A 20,436-nucleotide genomic window follows, 5' to 3' on the forward strand; every position below is an offset into this window, starting at 1 on the left:
GATCTTTAAGGTCCTTTTCAACCCAAACCCTTTAATGATTCTCTTATCAAGTGTCCTTGGTATCCTTTACACCCCACTCTCATACCAGCAGTGTAATGGACATAACAAGCTGCAGAGAGGGTTATTAATTGTGAAAAAGAAAGCTCTTATCAAATGAGGGGAAACAAATTGAGCAATGTCAGGCTCCATCATCCCTTATCGGAGATGATTCCTGTGCCAAACTACAGAAATTTCCTTCTGAGAACAGAGCTTGGAGAAGCCCTCCAGGAAGGTAGAAGTGACCAGTGCCACTAGACAGCCTCACCGCCCAAAGGCACAAGCCTATGACATCTCTCAGTGATCTCCCAGGTAACATTTTGACCTTTTGACCACTGCTACCAACATTTGAGGGACAAGTCCAGGTCACCAGAACACAGAAGTGGGATTCAGCTCAATAAGCTTCACAGATACCTGCAGCAGAGACATCTACTGATGCACTACCCAGCTAAGCACTACACAGTTAAGATTCCTTTTGCAATCAAAGGGAGTAATTAATCAAAAGTGTGCAGTTCATCAACCTCTAAAATCAGTCTGCTGAGTTGCACCCTAAAGCTGCCTGTTTCTCTTGACCACATAGTGAAGAATTTGTTGGTTTCAAAGCAATAACCTTTTATTGAAGGCTATTGAGATTTGGAACTGTGTCTTCCAGTGAAAAGAGCTCTGGCCCAGGTTGAAGACCGGCAGAGTCTTCAACGAGAGCATACTGCTGCGGGTAGTCACCCCAGGAGTAGTGTCTGCAAAGTACTAAGAGATCCCAGACTGGAAGACACAATTCCAGATGCCAAATTGTCCAAGGCCAGCAAATATACAAGACAGCACAATCAAGTGTGTCTCTTTTTTAAAGCCAAAGTTAATCTGCCTGTTCCCTGCTGTGCAGAATCTGGCAAAGCATTTGGGAGGTAGCCCAAAACCCACCCACCCATTTAGAGCTTGCATGAGTCTTGTTTTGGTGCAGGAGGAAAATACAACATCAACACCAACTGTTTCTTTGACTTTCAGGTTGTCAATACTGCAGCACACTACACAAACAGACTCAGTAAACCGGTGCTTTATGCAGCTCAAACAAGCTACAATCTTAGATAAATTTAATCTGCAGCTCTTTCAAATGGTACCTACTGGGAATGAACAGGTCCATGGCAGAATAAAGAGGTAGCTGCCTTGCTGACATTACATGGCATGGCTCAGTTCTCAAATCTAGTTCTGCTGTAGGAAGAAATTACATAGATTTGATAATTTCTTATTGGCTGCTGCTCACATCCTTGTTTTCTTTCAGTAGTAACAAATAATTTGTTTTGTCAGTTTTTAAAACATTTTCTGAATACAGAAATTAAGCTAGTGGCTAAATCATACCCTAATCTTCCTTTCTCCTTATTTAAAGACAATTACTATCTTTTTCTTCCTGAAACTTTCAAGACATTACTTGCCTATAACAGGTTCTCAGGTAAAACATTATTATCCAATATTCCTTGTGAAGTTCTTTAATATCTTCATGAGGAAACTCATAATCCCTCACTGACTTGAAAAATGAATTTTTTCTTTTCCCGTTCAAAGTTAACGTCTTTACTTATATCACTGGTATGGCCTATAATATCCTTCAATTGAAATTGATCATTCTTCTAAAGATAGAGGCAAAAAAATGTCATTACAGAATTTTACCATCTGAGTATCATCTAGAAATATATTTTCCTCTCTTCTGAACAGCTGACTAATCCATCCTTGCCTTCACCTTCCCTCTGTTAAAAAAATTATGTCATTATACCTCTTGGCAGATGCATCTTGTTTTGAGCTTTTATTTTTTAAGAGTTTGTTCCTCTATCTTCACGTTATATTTATCACTCATCCTCAGTAGCCTGACCTAGTTTATGCTTCCAGCTTGATCCTTTCTTGTGTTTAAGGTTCGTGTACAGTTCATGCTTTAATCAAGCTGATCTCTTATCGCACTTTCTCACTTTTTTCACACTGGAGCAGTATACGCCCGTGGATGGTTATTGTGTTATTGTGTGTATTTTTTGTAAAGCACTAACCTTTCAACAGCTTTTATTGAAGTCTACCTTGTGTCACTCAGCTGCTATTCCTCCATCTTGTACTGGAATAATCATGAATCATTTTTCTAATGGCCACTCTTCAATGGACCTTCCAGCCTCAAATTCTCATCCATTCCTCACAATTGTCAATGAATGCACAAAAATCTCTCCTTTACTCGCTCACTTTACTTCTTGAATCAGAAGTGTTTTTCCAGATTAAATCAAAAATTTTCCAAGCAATCTACTGTATTTCTTTCCCAGCAGATATTCTTCATTATGCCCAGTAATCTTGTGCAACATATAACAATCTTTTTTTCCTCTGCAATTCTTTTCTGTTTATGCTACAAACCTTGGGAATAAGATGCAATTTAAAGCTCTATCTTGCATTCAAAAGCCAAATTTTGCAATTTATGGCTAGCACATGTTTTGTTTGATAAGAACACAAAGGTCAATTTCAGGATAGCTTCAGTCATCAACAGCACAACCCAGAGCACGAGATCTTGCAAGTAAGGTCATTTCATGTGCTACTGATATGGCAACAAGAGTGAATATGTCTAGAAAGTCCATGCACTTGTCTCCAGTCAATCTGAGGTTTGCCTACATTGTTGAAGGGTCTGAACACTGGAAAAGAGTGGATCTGGGAGTATGCCAGGCTGCTGGCTGCTCATCTATGTCCTGTTTAAAGTCATGATAACATCACAGAAATGCAGAATACTGAGGAGACCTCTTACATTAAAAGCATGCATTTTCCAGCACAGCTGGACATTTCCCTGAAAACGTGACATTTCTTTACATAAAATTCCCCAAATATACCCAATCTAGGTAATTATACTACTTTCAGTGCTGTGAGCACAAAGAATATTAAAAATTTATATATATACATCCACACAATGTAAAAATAAGGCAATTCTATGACACTAAATGCAAACTCCATTTTATTTAAACAAGCATAGAGTTTTTTATAGTTCATAAAAATACAGCATAAGAATAAAATTGTCATATTGCAATATTATATTTGTCATGTACCAGCACACAGGCCAAATGTCCATAGAAGAGGCTGAGGTGGAATTTGTCATTTCAAATAATTACTAGTCAAACATAATGCAAATGATAAAACATAAAGCTTACAAGCTGAAGTTATATCCTAGGCAGACTTCAAGGTCCTAGGTGTTCTTCAAACAGAACACAAGGAAGAAGAATCTTCCTTTTTCTACTGTATGTGTATCACAAATAGGCTTTATTGCAGAGCCAGGAAAAAAACTTTATTCTCTATCAGATCATATATGGGGCTTAGGGTCATACCTTAGCATTTCAGCTTTCATTCTTCAACAAAGTGTTTAGGCATTCTGAATATTTAATGATGTCATCAACATCTTGATTTCTTTCGTCATTTTCCATCTGTAAAGATCCAAAATAAAGAGATTTGAAAAGCACAAAATCGCCCCTATGTCATTATAAGGTCTTATTTTCAAGACTGGTAAATCCATCATTTTGAACTTCTAAGTTTTAGACTGATTAACTGAAGAAGATTTTTAAGTTCTAGGTGCCTTGAGGGGCATAGAACTTAAGAGCATAGAACCACCTGACCCATGAATCATGGAGGCCTCAACTTACTCAGCTTACTTTTTAGGCTAAACACTTCTTTCAGGAAACAGAACAATGGGAAGGATGAAAGAGATGAGCTAGTGTTTTCCAGAAACTACTTAAACCAGCTCAACAGCAAATAACAGGTATCTGCACTTGTCTTAGAGATGGGCTTAGTGCTAAAGGAATAGAACACTTCAAAGTAAAATGGCTCCTTCTGTACTGAACACAGAGAAACCTGTCCTTGCAAGTGCCATCAGGAATTCATAAGAACTTAAGAGTTAGCTTAGACTTTACTGAGTCAGCTTAAGTAGTCTTCCATCAGTAAGACTCTCCTTCCTTTAACTGTGCTGATACCTTAAGTGTTGTGCTGTTCTTCAGTTGCCTGCTGTATTGTGTGGCAAAGACTGTAGGTACATTTTCACCTGCTGGGTCACAGACACTTGGTGTCTCTGCTGTTGATTTCTGATTCTCTATGGCCACAGGGCAGGATTATTGTATTTATCAGAGTGACTACTGGGAAATGACAGGTTTACAGTGACTATCTTTGCTGCATGTGTGAAAGGAGTGCACGACGAGAAGGCTGTGGGACATAGCGTAGGCAGCTATATGGTACTGAGGTGGGGGTTGCTTTCCTGTCTTCATGGAGTACCCCCTAGTCCTATTGTCAGGGGAAGTAATGCTTGTGAAACTGGCGTCTTTACATCAAACAGGTAAGAAGTCCTTAATTTCAGGCCTCTTCTTTGTCATATAGAAGAGATGCTGGTTAGACAATTTAATCTGGTTTGGACTGAGATGGGTCAACAGATGCAAAACTTAGCAGAGGTTGCAGTTGGTACTTGGTACTCTTTTCTTTTAAAAAAAGACATAAAATGTCCACTAAAGTCTAATTGTTCCCCAAACCTGGTTCTTATATCACAGATAACACAAACATCCAGTACACAGGTAGTACACACAGTAGAGAATGAAGGAATATTTTAGCACTGTCTAGGGATGGTTACCCTCAGGCAATGTACCACTGGAAAATCTTGTTTTCTGGATAGTATTAAAAATTATATCAATAAACATTTTCTCCAATCCTTTCTGACGATTCTATGCTGATCTCAGAGTTCTGCCTCTAAGGCACCTAAGAAAGGTTTCAACTTATACCCTCCAGCATTACTTGATTCTTCTACTACTTGAATCATTGACCTAGTCTGGTCTTGTAGCCTAAGAAGAATGAAATTTTGCATAAGCAGGAACAATTATAGGAGATCTTTGACCAATGTGGATTTTAGTAGAGATGGTCAAAAGTATGTGATAAATATGGCTTGTATGTGATAAATATACCACACAGAGATGTAAAAATAAAGGAGCTGTCCCATGTGCAAAAAATTCTGCCTTTGTTTTATTTGGGTTTTGGGGATTTGGTTGTGTCTAATGGTTAAGCATCTACCTGTTGGACCAGTCTTCCTCAAGTAAATGAGTCAGCAATAAAAGGAAGAAGGTGTTTTGAAGATGCCCAAAAAAAGCTCTAATTTACCAAAAGTAAGCACTTAGTTATTGACACTACAAAATTTAAAAATTCATTTCAGTTGGAGTACATTTCCTGCTGGAGGCCTTCAAAAGCATCTAACATTTCTCCTACATCTAGGAAGGAAATTTATTTATTTATTGTTTAAAATATATTTATTTACATTTTAATTATTTGTATATAGAGAGTTACTGGGGGAATCACTAGGCACCCAACATGAAGATACAAGTGCTGGAGCTATACGAATAGGTCTCCGTGCACTATCCTTCCTTTGGGAAAGCAGAATTAGGGAAAGGTTTTTACGAAGAAATGAAAACAGCAAGCTAGCACCATTGCAGAACAAAATAATTTTCCATTATTCTATTTCCAAGCTTTCTTGTCGCTAGAGATATTGGTAGGAAAGCAAAAACTGAACATGAAATAAATATCTTTCCAATGTTAAAGACTAAAATTGAAGTCCTTAGTAAAGATTTTACATCTACCTATTTACATATTCTTTATCTGTGGGCTTGCAAAATTTCTCATTTCTTCTCTCATCTCCGTGTAAGAAACAAAGCACCCTAAATTTTTCCTAATGATTTCCCAAAGTTTTTTGTTAATGTTTGTGTGGGTTTTTGTGTTAATGTTATAATACAAAAGAGACAGACAACTATTTTGTCAGGCTAGTGTACATCGGCAAAGGAAAAGCTCACAAAAAAACCACTGAGCCTTGAGGCAGTTTCTGCAGTGGAAAATAAATGCTTGGCATGAACACAACTATACAGATGTAATGCCAAAAATGAAGTAACTCCTCTCTTTAAAGCCCCGGAGAGTCATTGGAAAGCTTCCCCAAATTTCAGATTACACTGTGTAATTTAATTTATTTTTCACTGATTCTGTGGCAGATAAATCGCTGAACTGACATTGAGGAAATGGAGTTTCCTACTCCTGACACAGATTATCTGCAAAAGCCTGGATCAGTCACAGTGCAGTGACCAAGAGCAGCCCTGCCAAGAAGGACTTGAGGCTGCTGGTGGATGAGAGGCTGGACATGAGCTGGCAATGTGTTCTCACAGCCCAGAAAACCAACTGTGTCCTGGGCTGCATCAAAGGCAGGCTATCACAGCCTGTATCAATCAAAAGCTTTAAGTTTCACATTCTGTACGTATTTTTATTTCAGTTTGCTGCATTTCAAAAACAAAGTTAACCAATGCCTGGTTACTAAGAGGGAGCTCAGACCAACTTTTGCTGCAGATAGGTAGAGAATTTTACAAAACCAGTCAGTCACCAGCACATTTTTTATATGCTTCACAAGGTGAAGCATGGAATGGCTAACTTAAATTACTATTAGTTTAATATCATCCAGTGTGGTATAGGTTAAATATAGATAAAACATAATAGATACTTATAAAAGGCAAGATGTTCAGAGCAATCCCTTAAAACAGAAGCCAGCTCCCATCAGTCTGTGCCATATTGTTGAATAGCTGGTTTATTTTCTGTAGGTTACCCCTGGGCAGGAGCATATGGGGAGCTGACCCTATGTAGGGCTGACCCACACCAACCAAGTACTCAGCTACTGAGTAACCACCTCAGAGTGTATCTTCAGGAAGGACTGTGGATACCATATTATTCCCTGTAGGCACAAAAGGAATGACCCCTGTCCTGTACCAGCTTCCTTCGTGCTTTCATCCCTTGTCTCAAGGCAAGGGGCCTTGGCCTCACTTTGGTGAACTGAGTTTGGAGAGCAGCCCCAACATGGTTTTCAATTATCACTGTCTTTTAGAAAGCAAAATCACAAAACAGCAACTTCTGAAATCAGAAGAGAATCAAAGTAGAAGCAAAGCCTTTGGGTAGCAGAGAGAAACTCATCTACCTTCAAGCCTTTTTTGGTTTGAGAGGCTGTGCTACAAAGAGAGAGTTCCCAAAGCGCTCAGACCTTGGAATCTGAGAGCAGCACACACCATGTCACCCTTTAGAATTGGAGGAGTGGCTGGAGAATAACAAACCAGCAACCCCGGCTTACATGCCTGGGAAAGCTCTAGCAAAAAAAAACCAAAAAAAAAAAAAAAAACCAAAAAAAAAAATTGCAGAGGTAGTTCTGGCTGAGCAAAGGACCTAGTAGGTAGGCAATTTTGCAAGTAACTGGGTATTTTTTTGTTAAATAAAGTATCTGCACTCACTTCCTATATTTTTTTTAATTAAAGGTTGGGACACTCGACTTGCCTCCAACCACCCTGCCATCACATTCCTCTCCAGATGGGGTAAACAGGAAATCTTGCATAATTGTCCATGTTCCTTATACCAGTTTGGCATTGACATGGTGCCAAAGGGCATTTAACACCTTTGCTCTTAAGAACCCCAAGCACTTTAATTAGTATTGGAATCATAATTTAGGAAGAAAAACAACAGCCTATTTGTTGAGCAAACATTACAATAAGCTCAATGTTTTATTTCTCAATCAAGCTGTCTCTGTGCAGCTCCATGGACTCACCTCCCTTTCAGGCCAAAAGGAGTGATAGGAGTGATAGGCCAAGCCCTTTCATCCTGTTATACATATTATCTCTCAAGTCGCACAGGAACAAAGTGCTTTCTAATGGCCTAAAGTAACCATCTACAAAAGGTGTCTGAAAAACACCTAACATGGGTTTTAGAGTAGACTTCAGGTAACTGCATTGGAATAATGCAATTTGGAAAATTCTGGTTTTGGCCAAGTGTACAATAGTACTTAGTGAATAAAGCTCCCTTCCTGGTCCTCTGGATCTCAGATTTCTTTCTGTACTGGGGCCCAGTTCAACTGAGGGGTCAAATATACCACCTAACCTTCTCCTGTCGCCTTTGAAATGGGTAGAACATTTTCCTAGAACATGTAGCTTGACCTATCCCCTGCCTGATCAGATCTCCTACTTGTCAGCAGGCCAGAAGGCTACCATATAAGAGAGTTGGGAAATATGGGTATTTTTAAAGAAAAGAATTCAACACAGTTTGGTTCTTTCAAAACTGTTGAGGGGACCTCTTGGCTAGGAGAGGGATGCTGGGTTTGGAGAAAACAAATTTTAGAGGCACTCTGCATACAGCCCCCTGGAAACTGTGTTTAATATTTCTGCTTGGCTAACCACAGTTCCCCTGCTCCTCTATGCATGGATTACTGGGGGAGATTATCCTCATGAGGCACTGAGTACTTTCTCCCTACTCATGGTATCTGAGGGCTTTGAACAGCAGGGGTGAAAAGGTCAAATACCTCAGAGGAAGACAATGAAACATCTGTCTGGGAGATGATGTGTATTATTGCCTTCTTTGCAACATCACGAGGTGTCAGCATTGAAGAGCTGAAAATGTATTATGTGCTGTGTCTCTTTCCAGGCAGCAAAAAGATAGCAAACTCAATGCAAAGGTTAGATTTCACTGTGTATCTACAGGTCTCGAGCATTCTGAAATCCTGAAAGGATCACACTGGTTCAGTGAGTCCAGGGTAGAGCTGGGTCATTGTTTAAACAGCCTCTAAAAATACACCTTGATGCTGTGCTTTCTGGAGGAGAAAGAAGGGGAGGATCTAGAGGGGAAAAAGGGGAAAATACTCGAAACTGGAGTGGATGAGCACAAGAAGAAAGGGGAACAAGATGGTGAGGCCATGGGTACATCAAGGCATGTAAAGCAAAGGGAAGTTTGTGTGTGTGTGTGTGTTAATATCACCCCTGAAAGGACAACTCCACCAAACATTCATTTTTGGTATTCCAGGCTGTCCTGGTGGCCCACAGCCTGTGTGTTCACTGACTGTGTGTGGTCAGTCAGTGCTTTCAAGGTAACACCTGAATGCAGAGAAAAAACATCTGTAAGCATTTCTTTAAATGTAGTCGCATAGTTTATTTTCAGCAGCCTAAGTGGTGTCATAAAGACAGGACAGCCTGCAAAAAGGTTAATGAGGATGTAAAAATGGAACCTGGATACTACAAATAAGTTTTATCATTAAAGAAAAAAAAAAAAAAAAAAAAAAAAAAAAAAAAAAAAAAAAAAAAAAACCTCAGGGGAATCTGCAGCAGAGGAACAGTCCAGTTCAAGACACCACTCTTAAAATGTTTATTAAAATCTGCCGTTTCGTTGCTGGTGCATCACTGTAACACGAGGAGTCAGATTCTGCTTTGGGAACTGCACAGACTTGAAAATCCAGAGCTGGTCATCAGAAAGTTCATTGAAACTACACTTGAGCATTTAGAGGTTTATGGAAAGTCACAAAAGCTACCAAGGTGTAACACAGATTAACTTTACCTCTCTAACCTATTGCATCAAGCCACAGGCCCACAGAAAAAGAACTATCTTCAACTCCAAACAAGCACATTCACAAATGTGGGCTTAGAAATCTTCACACAAATAAATTCTGTAGTTCGTTTGACTTCTTCCAGTCAGATTTACTACAAGATGGAATCATTTCTTCTTTGCTCTTTAGTGTCAAGGTTCAAGCAGCATAGAAATTCTGTGGGATCCCTTTCACACCCAGGCCTGTTATCTGTTTTAAAAAATTAAAAATTAAGTGATAAAAGAAAGGAAACAGATAAATCTCCAACTGAGTATAATGAAAACATTCAAACATTGTAGAGAAATATCACAGCAACTAGACTAGTATGCATAGACTACTATGTGGAGGGTCCCCTGCTTCAAGAGGAGCCCAGAAGGAGTCATTACCTGGAGTTCTTCCAAACTCTTTAAGATCACTAAGATTATCAAGCACTACTCCATAATTTTGCTAATTTAAACGTTATCTGTGGCCCTGGCATGTACTCCTTATCTACAAAACAATTCATAGTATTTTTTAACACGCCTTGCCCATGCAAGAAAAATGTTAGTTTGGAAAACACCAAGTCCCTTGTGGAACTGGAGAACTCAAGAACAAAACCAAATAGAGGCTTATTTAATCCTCCTGTGGGCTTCTAAACTGTGCTGCTTGAATGTATCAGGTCTCAGCCATGAGATATCTGCTCTAAGCACTGCTTTCAACAGGAGTGTCCCAGATCCCAGAATAGATCTCCATCCCTCCTGTAACATATCTTCATCCTGTGGCCAAACTGATAAAAGATTTGGTTTGAGTTGATGGCAATTGCTGAGTAAGAACTGCATTTTATTCTCCTGATGTGCTTTTTGCTAATGGAGTGGGGAAAAAAATTAAGAGAAAAACAAGTTTCATATTCAAGAGCCCCAGACAAAAATATTTTTTTAAAAAGTAGCATTTTTTGTTGGAATCTGAAATGTAGGGAATTCTCAGAACTTTAGGCCTGTAAGCTAAAGCTTAGAATTAAACACTGAATTTTATTTGAGACCTTAGAAAAGGTTTCCAAACTTAAGGGCTAGAAGTGAGAATGTGGATTTATAGTTCAAAGTAGAGACACGTTAAGCTAAGTAGAGGAAAGTTTAGAGTTTTAGAGTACAGTATTATAGATTTATATATCATAACATGATTAGCTAAGAAAGCTTACACTGTAACATGAATCCATAAGATGAAATATTTGAAGATTAAATCAAAAACATAAATATCCTTGTTAACAGTGTTTTATTAGTTAATAAATCCATAAAAGATGTTATAACTAAAAGTCTCGTGACCTTCTAAACCATGTGGTGAAGATGTGAGCCAAACTCACCCTTCCTGCATATATAGAAACTTAAAAAAATCAATCACATCATCTAAACAACTCAGAAATTCCATTTCTAACTCATTCAAAATTCCTTCAAATCCTCACAATTTTTAACAGACAAAAAAAATCCTAAAAGTTTTCAGACTGAGATGCAAAATTTTGCCTTCATAAATTTAAACATTTAATTTTAAAAGGAGAAATATGTTCTGTAAGCATTTAGATTTCCAGGCACAATTAAAAACTGAGAAGTAAGAGAATGAGATTTCCAAAAGTTATTTAATTATAGTAAAAGATAAAAGCAGTTCCTTGCAGTTTATTACAGAATACATTATCCATATGGCAGATCCATACCCATTCACTGCCTTCAGATCCTGACCAGCCAACTTTGGCCAACCCAGCTAACACTAAAACTTGTAATTTCTCCACCTCTTCTTTCCAAGTGCATGAGCAGCTCTACAAAAGCAGCTGGGCCTGGCTGGGGACAAGTTATGCACCTGGAGCAGCTCATGAGGTGAGTGGGATGGGCAAGGGCAGCTGGGGCCACCTCGCTCTCAGAACGTGAGGCTTGGCAGGTCTGATGTACAGAAAGAAAGAAATAAAATCTGCTCACCTTGAAAATCTCTCCTGCATGAGGTTCCTTGGCTAAGGTGGCCTCGTCCAGCCCATCATATGCAGAAGTAACATACATTTCTGAGTAGTCTTTTCCACCAAAGCAGCAAGAGGTGATCCTTGGAGTAGGCAGCCTCACAGTTTGGATTCTTTTTCCTGGGAAAAATGTGCAATTGTTTTCTAATGTTCATTTTTTAGGAAGTATGTAATTATGAATGTACTGTCAGTACACATGGTACAGATGTGACATTTACTCAGAAAGCACCTCCCCTTCAGACAGAGACATATCCTAAAGCACAGTTTGTAGGGAAATCAAATTATTTCATCTGGCTCATTTCTAACTATTTTTCAGGCTCTCCCCCACGTCTGCGTGGCTTCGTTTCCTTTTCTCAAAACAAAGCAGTACTGTGTGTGAGGTCAGGAAGGGCAGGGACACCTGGGATGGGATGGATGTTGTTCCTTAAAGCATTTTCCAATTAAAAATTTCAACACTGAGAAATTTGATATGCAGTATTTTGTGGGGTTTTTTTGATAGTGGTATTGTTAAGAAGAGTGTGCAGTTCATCAGCCAACGATGGGAGCAGGGGTACCTGACACTGGGAGGCAGCTCAGGGAGCTGCATTCTTTACATGATCAGAGCCCGAGCCAGCGATGCTCTTGGCAACCCATGGGGCAGAAATGGGCAATACTTTTCACCTTATCTCCCCTTCAAACCATTCCTCCTGCTGCCATTCCCCTCACATTTATGTGCACAAACTGGTGGAGGCCTTACCTGTCTCTGGGTCTATGCGAATGACTCTGCCACCATCAATACAGGCCACCCAGAGCTTCCCTTCTGCGTCTATGCACATCCCATCAGGCATTTGCTCCTCCTTTTCCAGATGGTACAAAAGCTTGGGGCAGGCTGCAGGAAGAGTTACAAAGCTGATGCTATGTGGGCTGCTACCCATTCTGTATCAGATCCCAGTCTAATCTCTTCCGTGCTCTTGCAAACAGCTACGTTCATTTTCTGTGAGAAAGACATGCTGCAAAAAGTACATCACACCTGCATTGTGCAGATGTGTTAAAAGCCTAATTGAGCCTGGCAGAGACAAGTCCCCAGCACAGCCATCTCAGTCTGGGATTGTACCAAATTAGTGTTCCTGTTATTTTACCAAGAGAAGAGAACAAAATGCCCCTATGTCTCTTGTAATCCACCTGCTGCCTGCCACAACACAACTGCTGCAAGTGCAGTAACTTTTCCTGGACTTTTATTGGTCATGGCAGCCTGGATATGTCACATAAATAATTACCTGGGTTTAAACATACTGATAAGCATGATCTCCTAGATAAAGACCAAAAACTTTACTTTTTAATGACCAAGCAACCAGTTGTGATTAAACCTGGACACGAACTCATGGTCGGGGACGCAGTGCAGATATGTTGGTAAGCACGTCTGGTCCATGGAGCAGGGCCCATGGGTTGCAGATCACCTGCTCTGACCCACCCAGCACCTTCTGGTCATTACACTACCCAAAAATAGACAGTTATGAACAAAAGGCCAAGCCTAGGAAGCTCAAACCTGTTACTTTTTTATATTTGCAGGGGGAAATGTTGCATTATATCCTCTCTTGAAATCTTATATCATATAATCTTGTAGAAAGAGACGTTCTCAACAAAATGAAATCTGAGTGAATGCAACTACTTTGTGTGATTTTCATCTGTGATTACCCAAAGTCTGCACTCTTTAAAGTACAAAGGCAGTTCAGTCATTTAAATTCCTCTGGAGTATATCAGGCTGATAAAGCATGAAAATATTTCAAAGCGTTTTGAAATTAGGTTAGATCCATTTTGCTTACACTTAAATGTATTTCCTTGCAGATGCAATAAAAAATGTTTATCCATAAAATGGATAGGAAGTTGGGAAACCTCTGTCACAATGACAGCTTGATCATCTGAATGCCTTTCTGCAAAATGCATACATGCATGTTCTCCACTTGTGTTTGTGGAGCTAGCACAATCAAAGTAATTCCAGTAGATGGCACCCAATAATAAATACCATCCTAAAAGTTCTTTCTCATTCTGCAGTGTAAATGGCATCTTCCCTGCAACTCTTTGAACAGGTCTAAGTATGAGCCATCTCTCCAGATAAAAGTAAGCTGAAAGACTGTCAAAGGTTTGTTCACTAAATACACCTGGTGAGTAACTAAATTTGAGAAATATCACAGTCAGCCAGCTGACAAGTTGTAACCAAAAGATATGAGATCTATCAAATAAATCACTGCATCTCACAGGCCCAAGTCTTGCTGCAGACAGCTCGGTAGCACTACTTGTCAACTAGTAGTGCTATTTAAAAGCACTAATTAAATTTAATTAATTTAAATTAATTAAACCAAACCAATTTTAAAAGCATGTGTACCAATCTTTCCAGTGTGCACATCGTAGCTGAAGGCATGGACAGCGTATGACAGGCTGTCGATGTGAAAGAAGGTCCTGTGGTCCAGGGACCAGTCCAGACCATTGGAGATGTCCAACTGGTCTAGCTGTTTTATTACTGAATGGTCAGGGAAGAGGGTATAGAGAGCTCCTTGCCGCCTCGCTCGGACCCCTGGTGCTGTCTCCTCAGCCATCGTACCTGAAATGGAAGTGGGAGAACTGGTTAGAAAGTAGAAGCTTGCTCCTTGTGTTTGATCAAAAATCTCCTCTAAGTGTTACCGAGAGGTCCTAAAGAGAATCACAGGATTGTGATTTTTTTTTTCTTTTCTTCCTAAAAAGAAAATATTTTTAGGAAGAAATTCTTTGCTGTGAGGGTGGTGAGGCATGGGAACTGGTTGCCAGGAGACGTTATGGATGCCGCACGCTTGGAAGTGTTCAAGGCCGGATCGGATGGAGCTTTGAGCAACCTGGTGTAGTGGAAGGTGACTTTGCCCATGGCAGAGAGGTTGGGACTAGATGGTCTTAAGGGTCCCTTCCAACCCAAACCATTCTATGATTCTACGATTCTGCAATCCTATGGTGAAAGGGACTAATAGGTTCTGTCAGATTGATGAGAAAGAGTAAAAGGAGCAGATCAGGGGCAGCTGCCTCCCACAGAGCAGATCCTGGCCAATGAAAGAATGTTTCTGCATTGCCATGAGGTTTAAGTCATAGACACCAAAGACCTCACAGCAGAAGTTGAGATGCAGGCAGGCATCAATCACATGCTGGTTTTGTTGTTGCTCTTTGTAGGCTATTTCATGATTTAAATGGGCTGTGACCATTAAAATACAGGTGCACACCATGTGCCTGAGAGTATTGTTCAAACAATTCTTGAACTCCGTCAAGGCTTCGTGCCATGACCGCTTCCCTGGGGAGCTTGTTCCAGTGCCTGACCACCCTGTGGGTGAAGACCTTTTACACAATGTACAACCTAAACCTCCTTCTTGCCTTCAGGAGGCACATTCTTGTTTTTCACAGGCTAACCAGGAGAGGCTGCACATAAAGGGTGCAAGCTGCAGCTCATGTTCTGCTCTAGAAGTTGCATCCTTCTCTACATCTCCTGAAAAAAAATCCCACCTACATGAGTCCTTCACTGACTTTTCCATTAAGGAAGTTGTTTGAATAATGCCATCCACAAAGTAGGAGAGCTTTCCTGTCAGATGGCCCTTGTCAACAGCATCTGTCCTTATCTAGGTCAGAAGATGTAGAGTCCCTTGTCCTCCTCCACTGGGCAGTAACCAAGCAGAGCATTCACAAGACAGGGAATAAATAAAAAATTCCTTATATAAAATACACTATAATTAGTTTCCCTTTGCTCCAGGGAAAATTTCTGCCAGGAACTTACCAGCAAAAAACCTCCCCTTTGGATCCACTTTCCCATCATTGAACCTGTTGTTGGGTTTATCTTGCTCAAGCTCGAGGATGGTGGTGACTGCCTGGGTGTCCCAGTCCAGGAAGGCAAACCTGGTCCCCAGGGCGATGACATAGCCCCCACACTGCCGCAGACCCACTGAGCCGACACGGGCATCTGTGGGTGAGAGAGAGCAGAAGATGAAGGGTAGCTCTGGGGCCATCACTTAGCCCTCACTGAGGGACATCCCTGGCTGGCAATGGCTGAGCTGATGGTGAGATCCTTCTCCCCTGGGACTGTTAGCACATCTCACTGGCTCTATGTTCCATGGATTTTTCCACCTTCTAGGATGGCACAGCCATTAGGACTGTACCTTTTCCTCTGCAGGTCCCAAATGAAACAAGCATTCCCATTTAGGCTTATCAGGGGCAACACGTGCATGGTCCTCTCTGCTCAGCTGGCTTAGGCCACACTGTGCTCAACAACACATTGTGGGAAGACAGGGTGTGAGGTCCCATGGAAAGTAAGAGAGACCACCAACCTGCAGGACTCCTACAGGAGGGGTGGATGGGACAGACAGAGAAGAGTCCCAGGATGAAGCAGCGAGTATGGACTCTTACCCACAGACACGCTCTGCACCTCATTGGTGACTGGGCTCCAGCGGCAAACTTTCTGTGAGTTGATGTCTACGTAGACAAGTGCATTCTCCCTTTCTTCCCAGACTGGGCACTCTCCCATCCGGTTCTTCTCCTTCACAACAGACTCGATTTTGATGGAGGAAGACATGATCTAGGGGGAAGTTAATAATGGATGTAATTAAAAGCTCTTATGTTAATTTTTTCATGCCTACAATATTGAAAAACAGAGATTGTAAATAGCAAAGCACTCCAAATCCCACATGAAAAAGTAATTCAGGAGGTTCTTATGACATTTCCATGGCCTCATGGCTGGAACTGAGCTTGAGGTGCCAAAGCTCCTCCTTACCCAGACTTTCCTAAACCACAGCTGCTGATGAGGCACCTGTCTCCAGGCACAGGAGTGCTGGGGCTATGGCCCTAAGCTGGAACCAAGCTGCTGTCTGGGGATCCGTGATCCTAAGGGTCCCCCAGACCACAAGGAGGGATCAGAAGGCAGCAGCACCAATGAGTGGCGGATCAATCTTTATGTGGAAAATCAAGGCTCTGCCCTATTTAACACAGGCGCATTGACTTCCTCCACAGGAAGACATTCACACACTCACAGCACCGACTCCACTTTGCCACAGAGGCCACTGCACAACAAATGCCTGTTCCCACACCAAGTCAGTGAGAATATGCAAATACTGAGGAAGGCTCCTGCCTTTGAAATTCTACTGTTTTGTTTTCCCGCTAAGCATTTCCTCTTCATCAGTCCCTTCAGTGCCCCAACTTCATCTCCAGCCCCTGCTGCACACTCCGAATTTTTCCCAATGCCAGGCTGTGGGGTGCAATTACCCCAGTTGCTGCTTGGTGGGCCAAAGCCACCAGTGGAGCTCCCATTCTGTATGCCTGCTTCTGCCAGAAGTTGTTCATGCCCTGGCTACCCCGTCCCCATTGCATCAGGGCGCTCTCAGGGACATCAGCCGCTTGACACAGCTGGTTGACACCCACACGTGGTGCACATCCCATCAGTTTTGTGTCCTCAGTACCATCAGTACCCAATGATGTCCTCTAAAACACGGATCCCCGTGCCTGCCCTGACCTTGCTGTGGGGTGGGAAGTGAGCAATAACCTCCACCATTCCAGCTCTTACAAAAGAAAGAGGCCCACTCACTGCCTCAGTCACCCCTAATGGAGCCGCCTCCACTGCTGCACCCACTGGCCTCAGCACATTTTTTCCACAGATTGGGAGATAATTCTTGGGAGGCAGCCAAGCCCTGACATAACATCAGTCCTAGGGATTACTGTCTCCAAGTGGGTATTGTTTCCTAGTAGGTGAGCTGGCGATAAGGTTTACAGATAATTAATTAGCATTAATGCACTTCAAAATACGTGGGAAGAGCCAGTCAATCACTGTGAGTGCAAATGCCAGGGCTGAGGGACATGGGATCTTTCCTGCAATGAGTCACACCACTAAGGTAAGTTTCAAACAACGCATCTATCAAATAGATTCTTCTCCCTTCCAAAATACACTGGCCACATGAGGCTGGGCAGCAAGCTGTTCCACGCAGGCAAATCACATCTAAAGCGTAAACGAAGATACACAGCAAAATGCCAAGTGTTAACCTCCAGAAACCTGTTAAACAATGCTTGAGCTGGAGGAGTGAGTTTCTTGTGGGTTAAAGCTTTGTGTCATGTGGCTGCCATATGTGGGACTCAAGGCTTGGAGACACAATGCTGACTTAATTGTATCATGGTCTGGAAAGCACAGAGCTGTTCTCACCCCCGTGGGAAAACAAGCGTTCGGCAGCAGCCCGGCAGCAGTGTGGCTCCTGCAGAGGCAGAAAGCCTCCAGATCTGCAGTTGTCTTGTCAGCTGCCTCATTGACCCAACCGAGCCTTATTAAACCTTTCTTTTCCCACCAGCTCCTGTTTCATTTACATTCCCCTTGTCCAACTTCTGCAACACCCAAGCAGGGGCCTGGCAGATAAGCCGTGGTGAAATACTGATTCACAGACCCATCCCACACGCCACATGAGGAGAACACAATCACACCATTGCCAGCTGTTTCACAAGGCTTAGGCAGGGGAGAAACCATCCTGCTTGCACCAGCTGCCTGCTTCCCCCTCTCCTGTTCCCCCAGCGATGCTGCAGAGACCTGCTCTGTCTCATGGGCCCTCAGTGCACACCCACCTTCCCTGACTGCACGTTCAGCCACGGCATCCTTCCCCCCTGCCAAAGAAATAACTCCTGTGTGTCACTCCAGCTGTGGAGGTTTCCATACCGGTGAATATTGTGGCTCAAATCATCATCACCCCTCCCTGTTTTTAACAAGAGGGCAATTAGAAGGGAAGGTCTGTGTTTTGCTAGCTGAGGTTTCACTAATTTTTACAAGCAGCTGAAAATGGAGGCTTTTTACAGGAAGGACCATCCAACCCTAAGTGGCAGCATTGCCCTCCAAAAGAGTCCCCACAAGCTGTGAGGGACTCAGCCCTGGTCCTATCCAGTCCCTGTCCCCCCTTTCCTGCCATGCCCTCCCTGCTGACACCCCATGGAGCAATGCAGCAGTAACATTTCACCAAATACAGCATCTCAGAGGGAAAAAATGAGGAAATGACCCCCAAAAACCTGTTTCAAAATATCACAGCATAATCACTCTCCAGGCATCCTGCCACCTGGGCACTTTTATCTGTGGCACCTTGCACCCTGCTTGGTACAGCACTGACCCATCAGAGATGAGCATGCAAGGAAAGATGAGAAATTCCAAGAAAAAATCACCAATCTGTATTCTCCCAAAGCAAAATCCCTGCAGAAAAAAGCATCGCAATCACCCTGCCTATATCCTCTTTCCAACATTTCATTGGCTTCGTAGCCTCCTGGACTCGCACACAAGGGATGGACAGGTGGCACTGAAACATTTTCCAAGTTAAACTGCTAAACTGTCTAACTGGTAAAAGTTACCAGAACTTGGAGACCATAAGAAAATTTTCCTGTTAGGAATAAAAAATGAATGTAAAAACATCCTGTCTGCTCTAGAAACTAAATCCTCTCTCTGGCAGGCGTTTGAAAATAGCCTTTCTAGACCTCTGCCCACATTCCTTTTCAAATCATCTGCACAGAATGATTCAGGGTCATTTCAGTACCCTAAAAAGAGAGAGGTAAAATACAAATGAATGACTGGCCTTAAAAGTTTTTGTTTTTTTTTTTCCTGTTTCTTTCCCTGTCTCCTTCCCGTGCAAACACACATAATTTCATTTTTAATGTCAAACTGAACCTTCAAATAAGCAGACGGACAGCTAAAATTTTTAATGTACAGTCAAGCAACCATCTGCATAAACCAAAGAATTTTAAGAACCCTTTTCCCCTCAGTCAAACAGGTGAATATCTTTACCAAGCTGGAGGACACCTATGCGAAACTCTGCAGTTCATCACACCAACGCACCTGCTGAGGAAAATATTGCAAGACCTGGCTTGGTGACTCTTTTCCAGCACTGGTCCAATGAAACTGGCTGCTGTTTTCAGCGACGGTTAAAAATGTGCACCAGTTGATGTTATCTGCATGGAGCAGGTAACCCTTTACATTTTGTATTCAGTCAGCAGTCACATGAATGAGGCAGGGACCAAAGCCTTTCTGAATGGTCTGGTTTGCAGTGCCAGCAGCAGGACATGTGATAGAGAAAAATCCTTGCTCAGTATTTTTCTCGTGTCACGAGAGTGCGAGAGGGAAACTGAGGCGTTGCACCATTCAGTCGCCCCAAGGGCTAGCCCAGTCTTCCAAAATTTAGGGTGCTGAAAAGGGAAGGTTAATGAAAGATGCGAGGGAGGGTTTTGTAGTACTCCGATAAGGAAAAAAATATTGTTGTGATTAAGGCTTATTATCATCTTTAAGACTTGGCTCCGACTCCCAGCCGTGCCACAACCTTCTTGTGTGTGAAGTCACAGGGCTCCTCACCTCAAGCATGCAAAGCCTGATCCCACTTTGGCAAAAAGCTCCGAGCTGCTGCCTGTAGCACACACAGGGAAGGACTTTTACCAGGGAGTCTCAGCAATTGCCGTGGATGCTGCAGGATGGCCATGTCTTGCCTGGCTTTTATTTTCTTCTTTCCTTGGCATTTGCCTTCTTTATTTGTCTGTAGGGGGCACAGGTGGAAGACGCCAAGTGCCTTCTCCCACCCAGCCCTGCTCAGCAGAGGTAGGTGATGGCAGGACCAGCAAGGCGGGGACAAGGCAGGCTTGCCATGGGGACAGACACCAAGCTGGGCAGTGAGCCAGAGCGACCACCAGAGTTTTGGTGACAGGGCCACACTCAACAAGGGCAGAAGGCACTTGGGAGAAATCGGCCTCAGTCCAGCATGCAGGAACAGTGCATTTCTTTATTCATTAAAGACTTTATTGAACTTTGTAATTTGATGTTCAAATGATTCACAGGATGAACATCTTTCCCTGATAAGCAAGTAGACAAGATAGACGTACTATCCTACCATAGTCACCATCAATCCGCATTCAGAGATTAAAAAATTACAGCCCTAAGACAGAGACAAATTCAAACATTTTTAGGGAAAAAGCCAGTAATATTTCCAAGTCAGACTCCTTCCACAATCACTGTATTACAGACAAAGTATTCTGGGTGCCTTGAGAACCC

The 20,436-nt window shown here is 42.1% G+C and overlaps 1 protein-coding gene across 1 annotated transcript; it reads right to left on the reverse strand.

The window, feature by feature from the left end:
* Positions 1-9,189: 9,189 nt before the first annotated feature.
* LOC137469677 (regucalcin-like) lies at positions 9,190-19,468 on the reverse strand. Its single transcript, XM_068182641.1, has 7 exons — positions 19,237-19,468; positions 15,798-15,966; positions 15,172-15,354; positions 13,768-13,983; positions 12,142-12,273; positions 11,371-11,525; positions 9,190-9,640 (listed from the first exon to the last, which is right to left on the reverse strand). Exons 2-7 carry the CDS (start codon positions 15,961-15,963, stop codon positions 9,590-9,592), a joined length of 903 nt encoding a protein of 300 aa, XP_068038742.1. The 5' UTR covers positions 15,964-15,966; positions 19,237-19,468; the 3' UTR covers positions 9,190-9,589.
* Between the last annotated feature and the right edge of the window lie 968 nt (positions 19,469-20,436).

Source organism: Anomalospiza imberbis, chromosome 2, assembly GCF_031753505.1.
Source record: "Anomalospiza imberbis isolate Cuckoo-Finch-1a 21T00152 chromosome 2, ASM3175350v1, whole genome shotgun sequence".
Classification (NCBI taxonomy): domain Eukaryota; kingdom Metazoa; phylum Chordata; class Aves; order Passeriformes; family Viduidae; genus Anomalospiza; species Anomalospiza imberbis.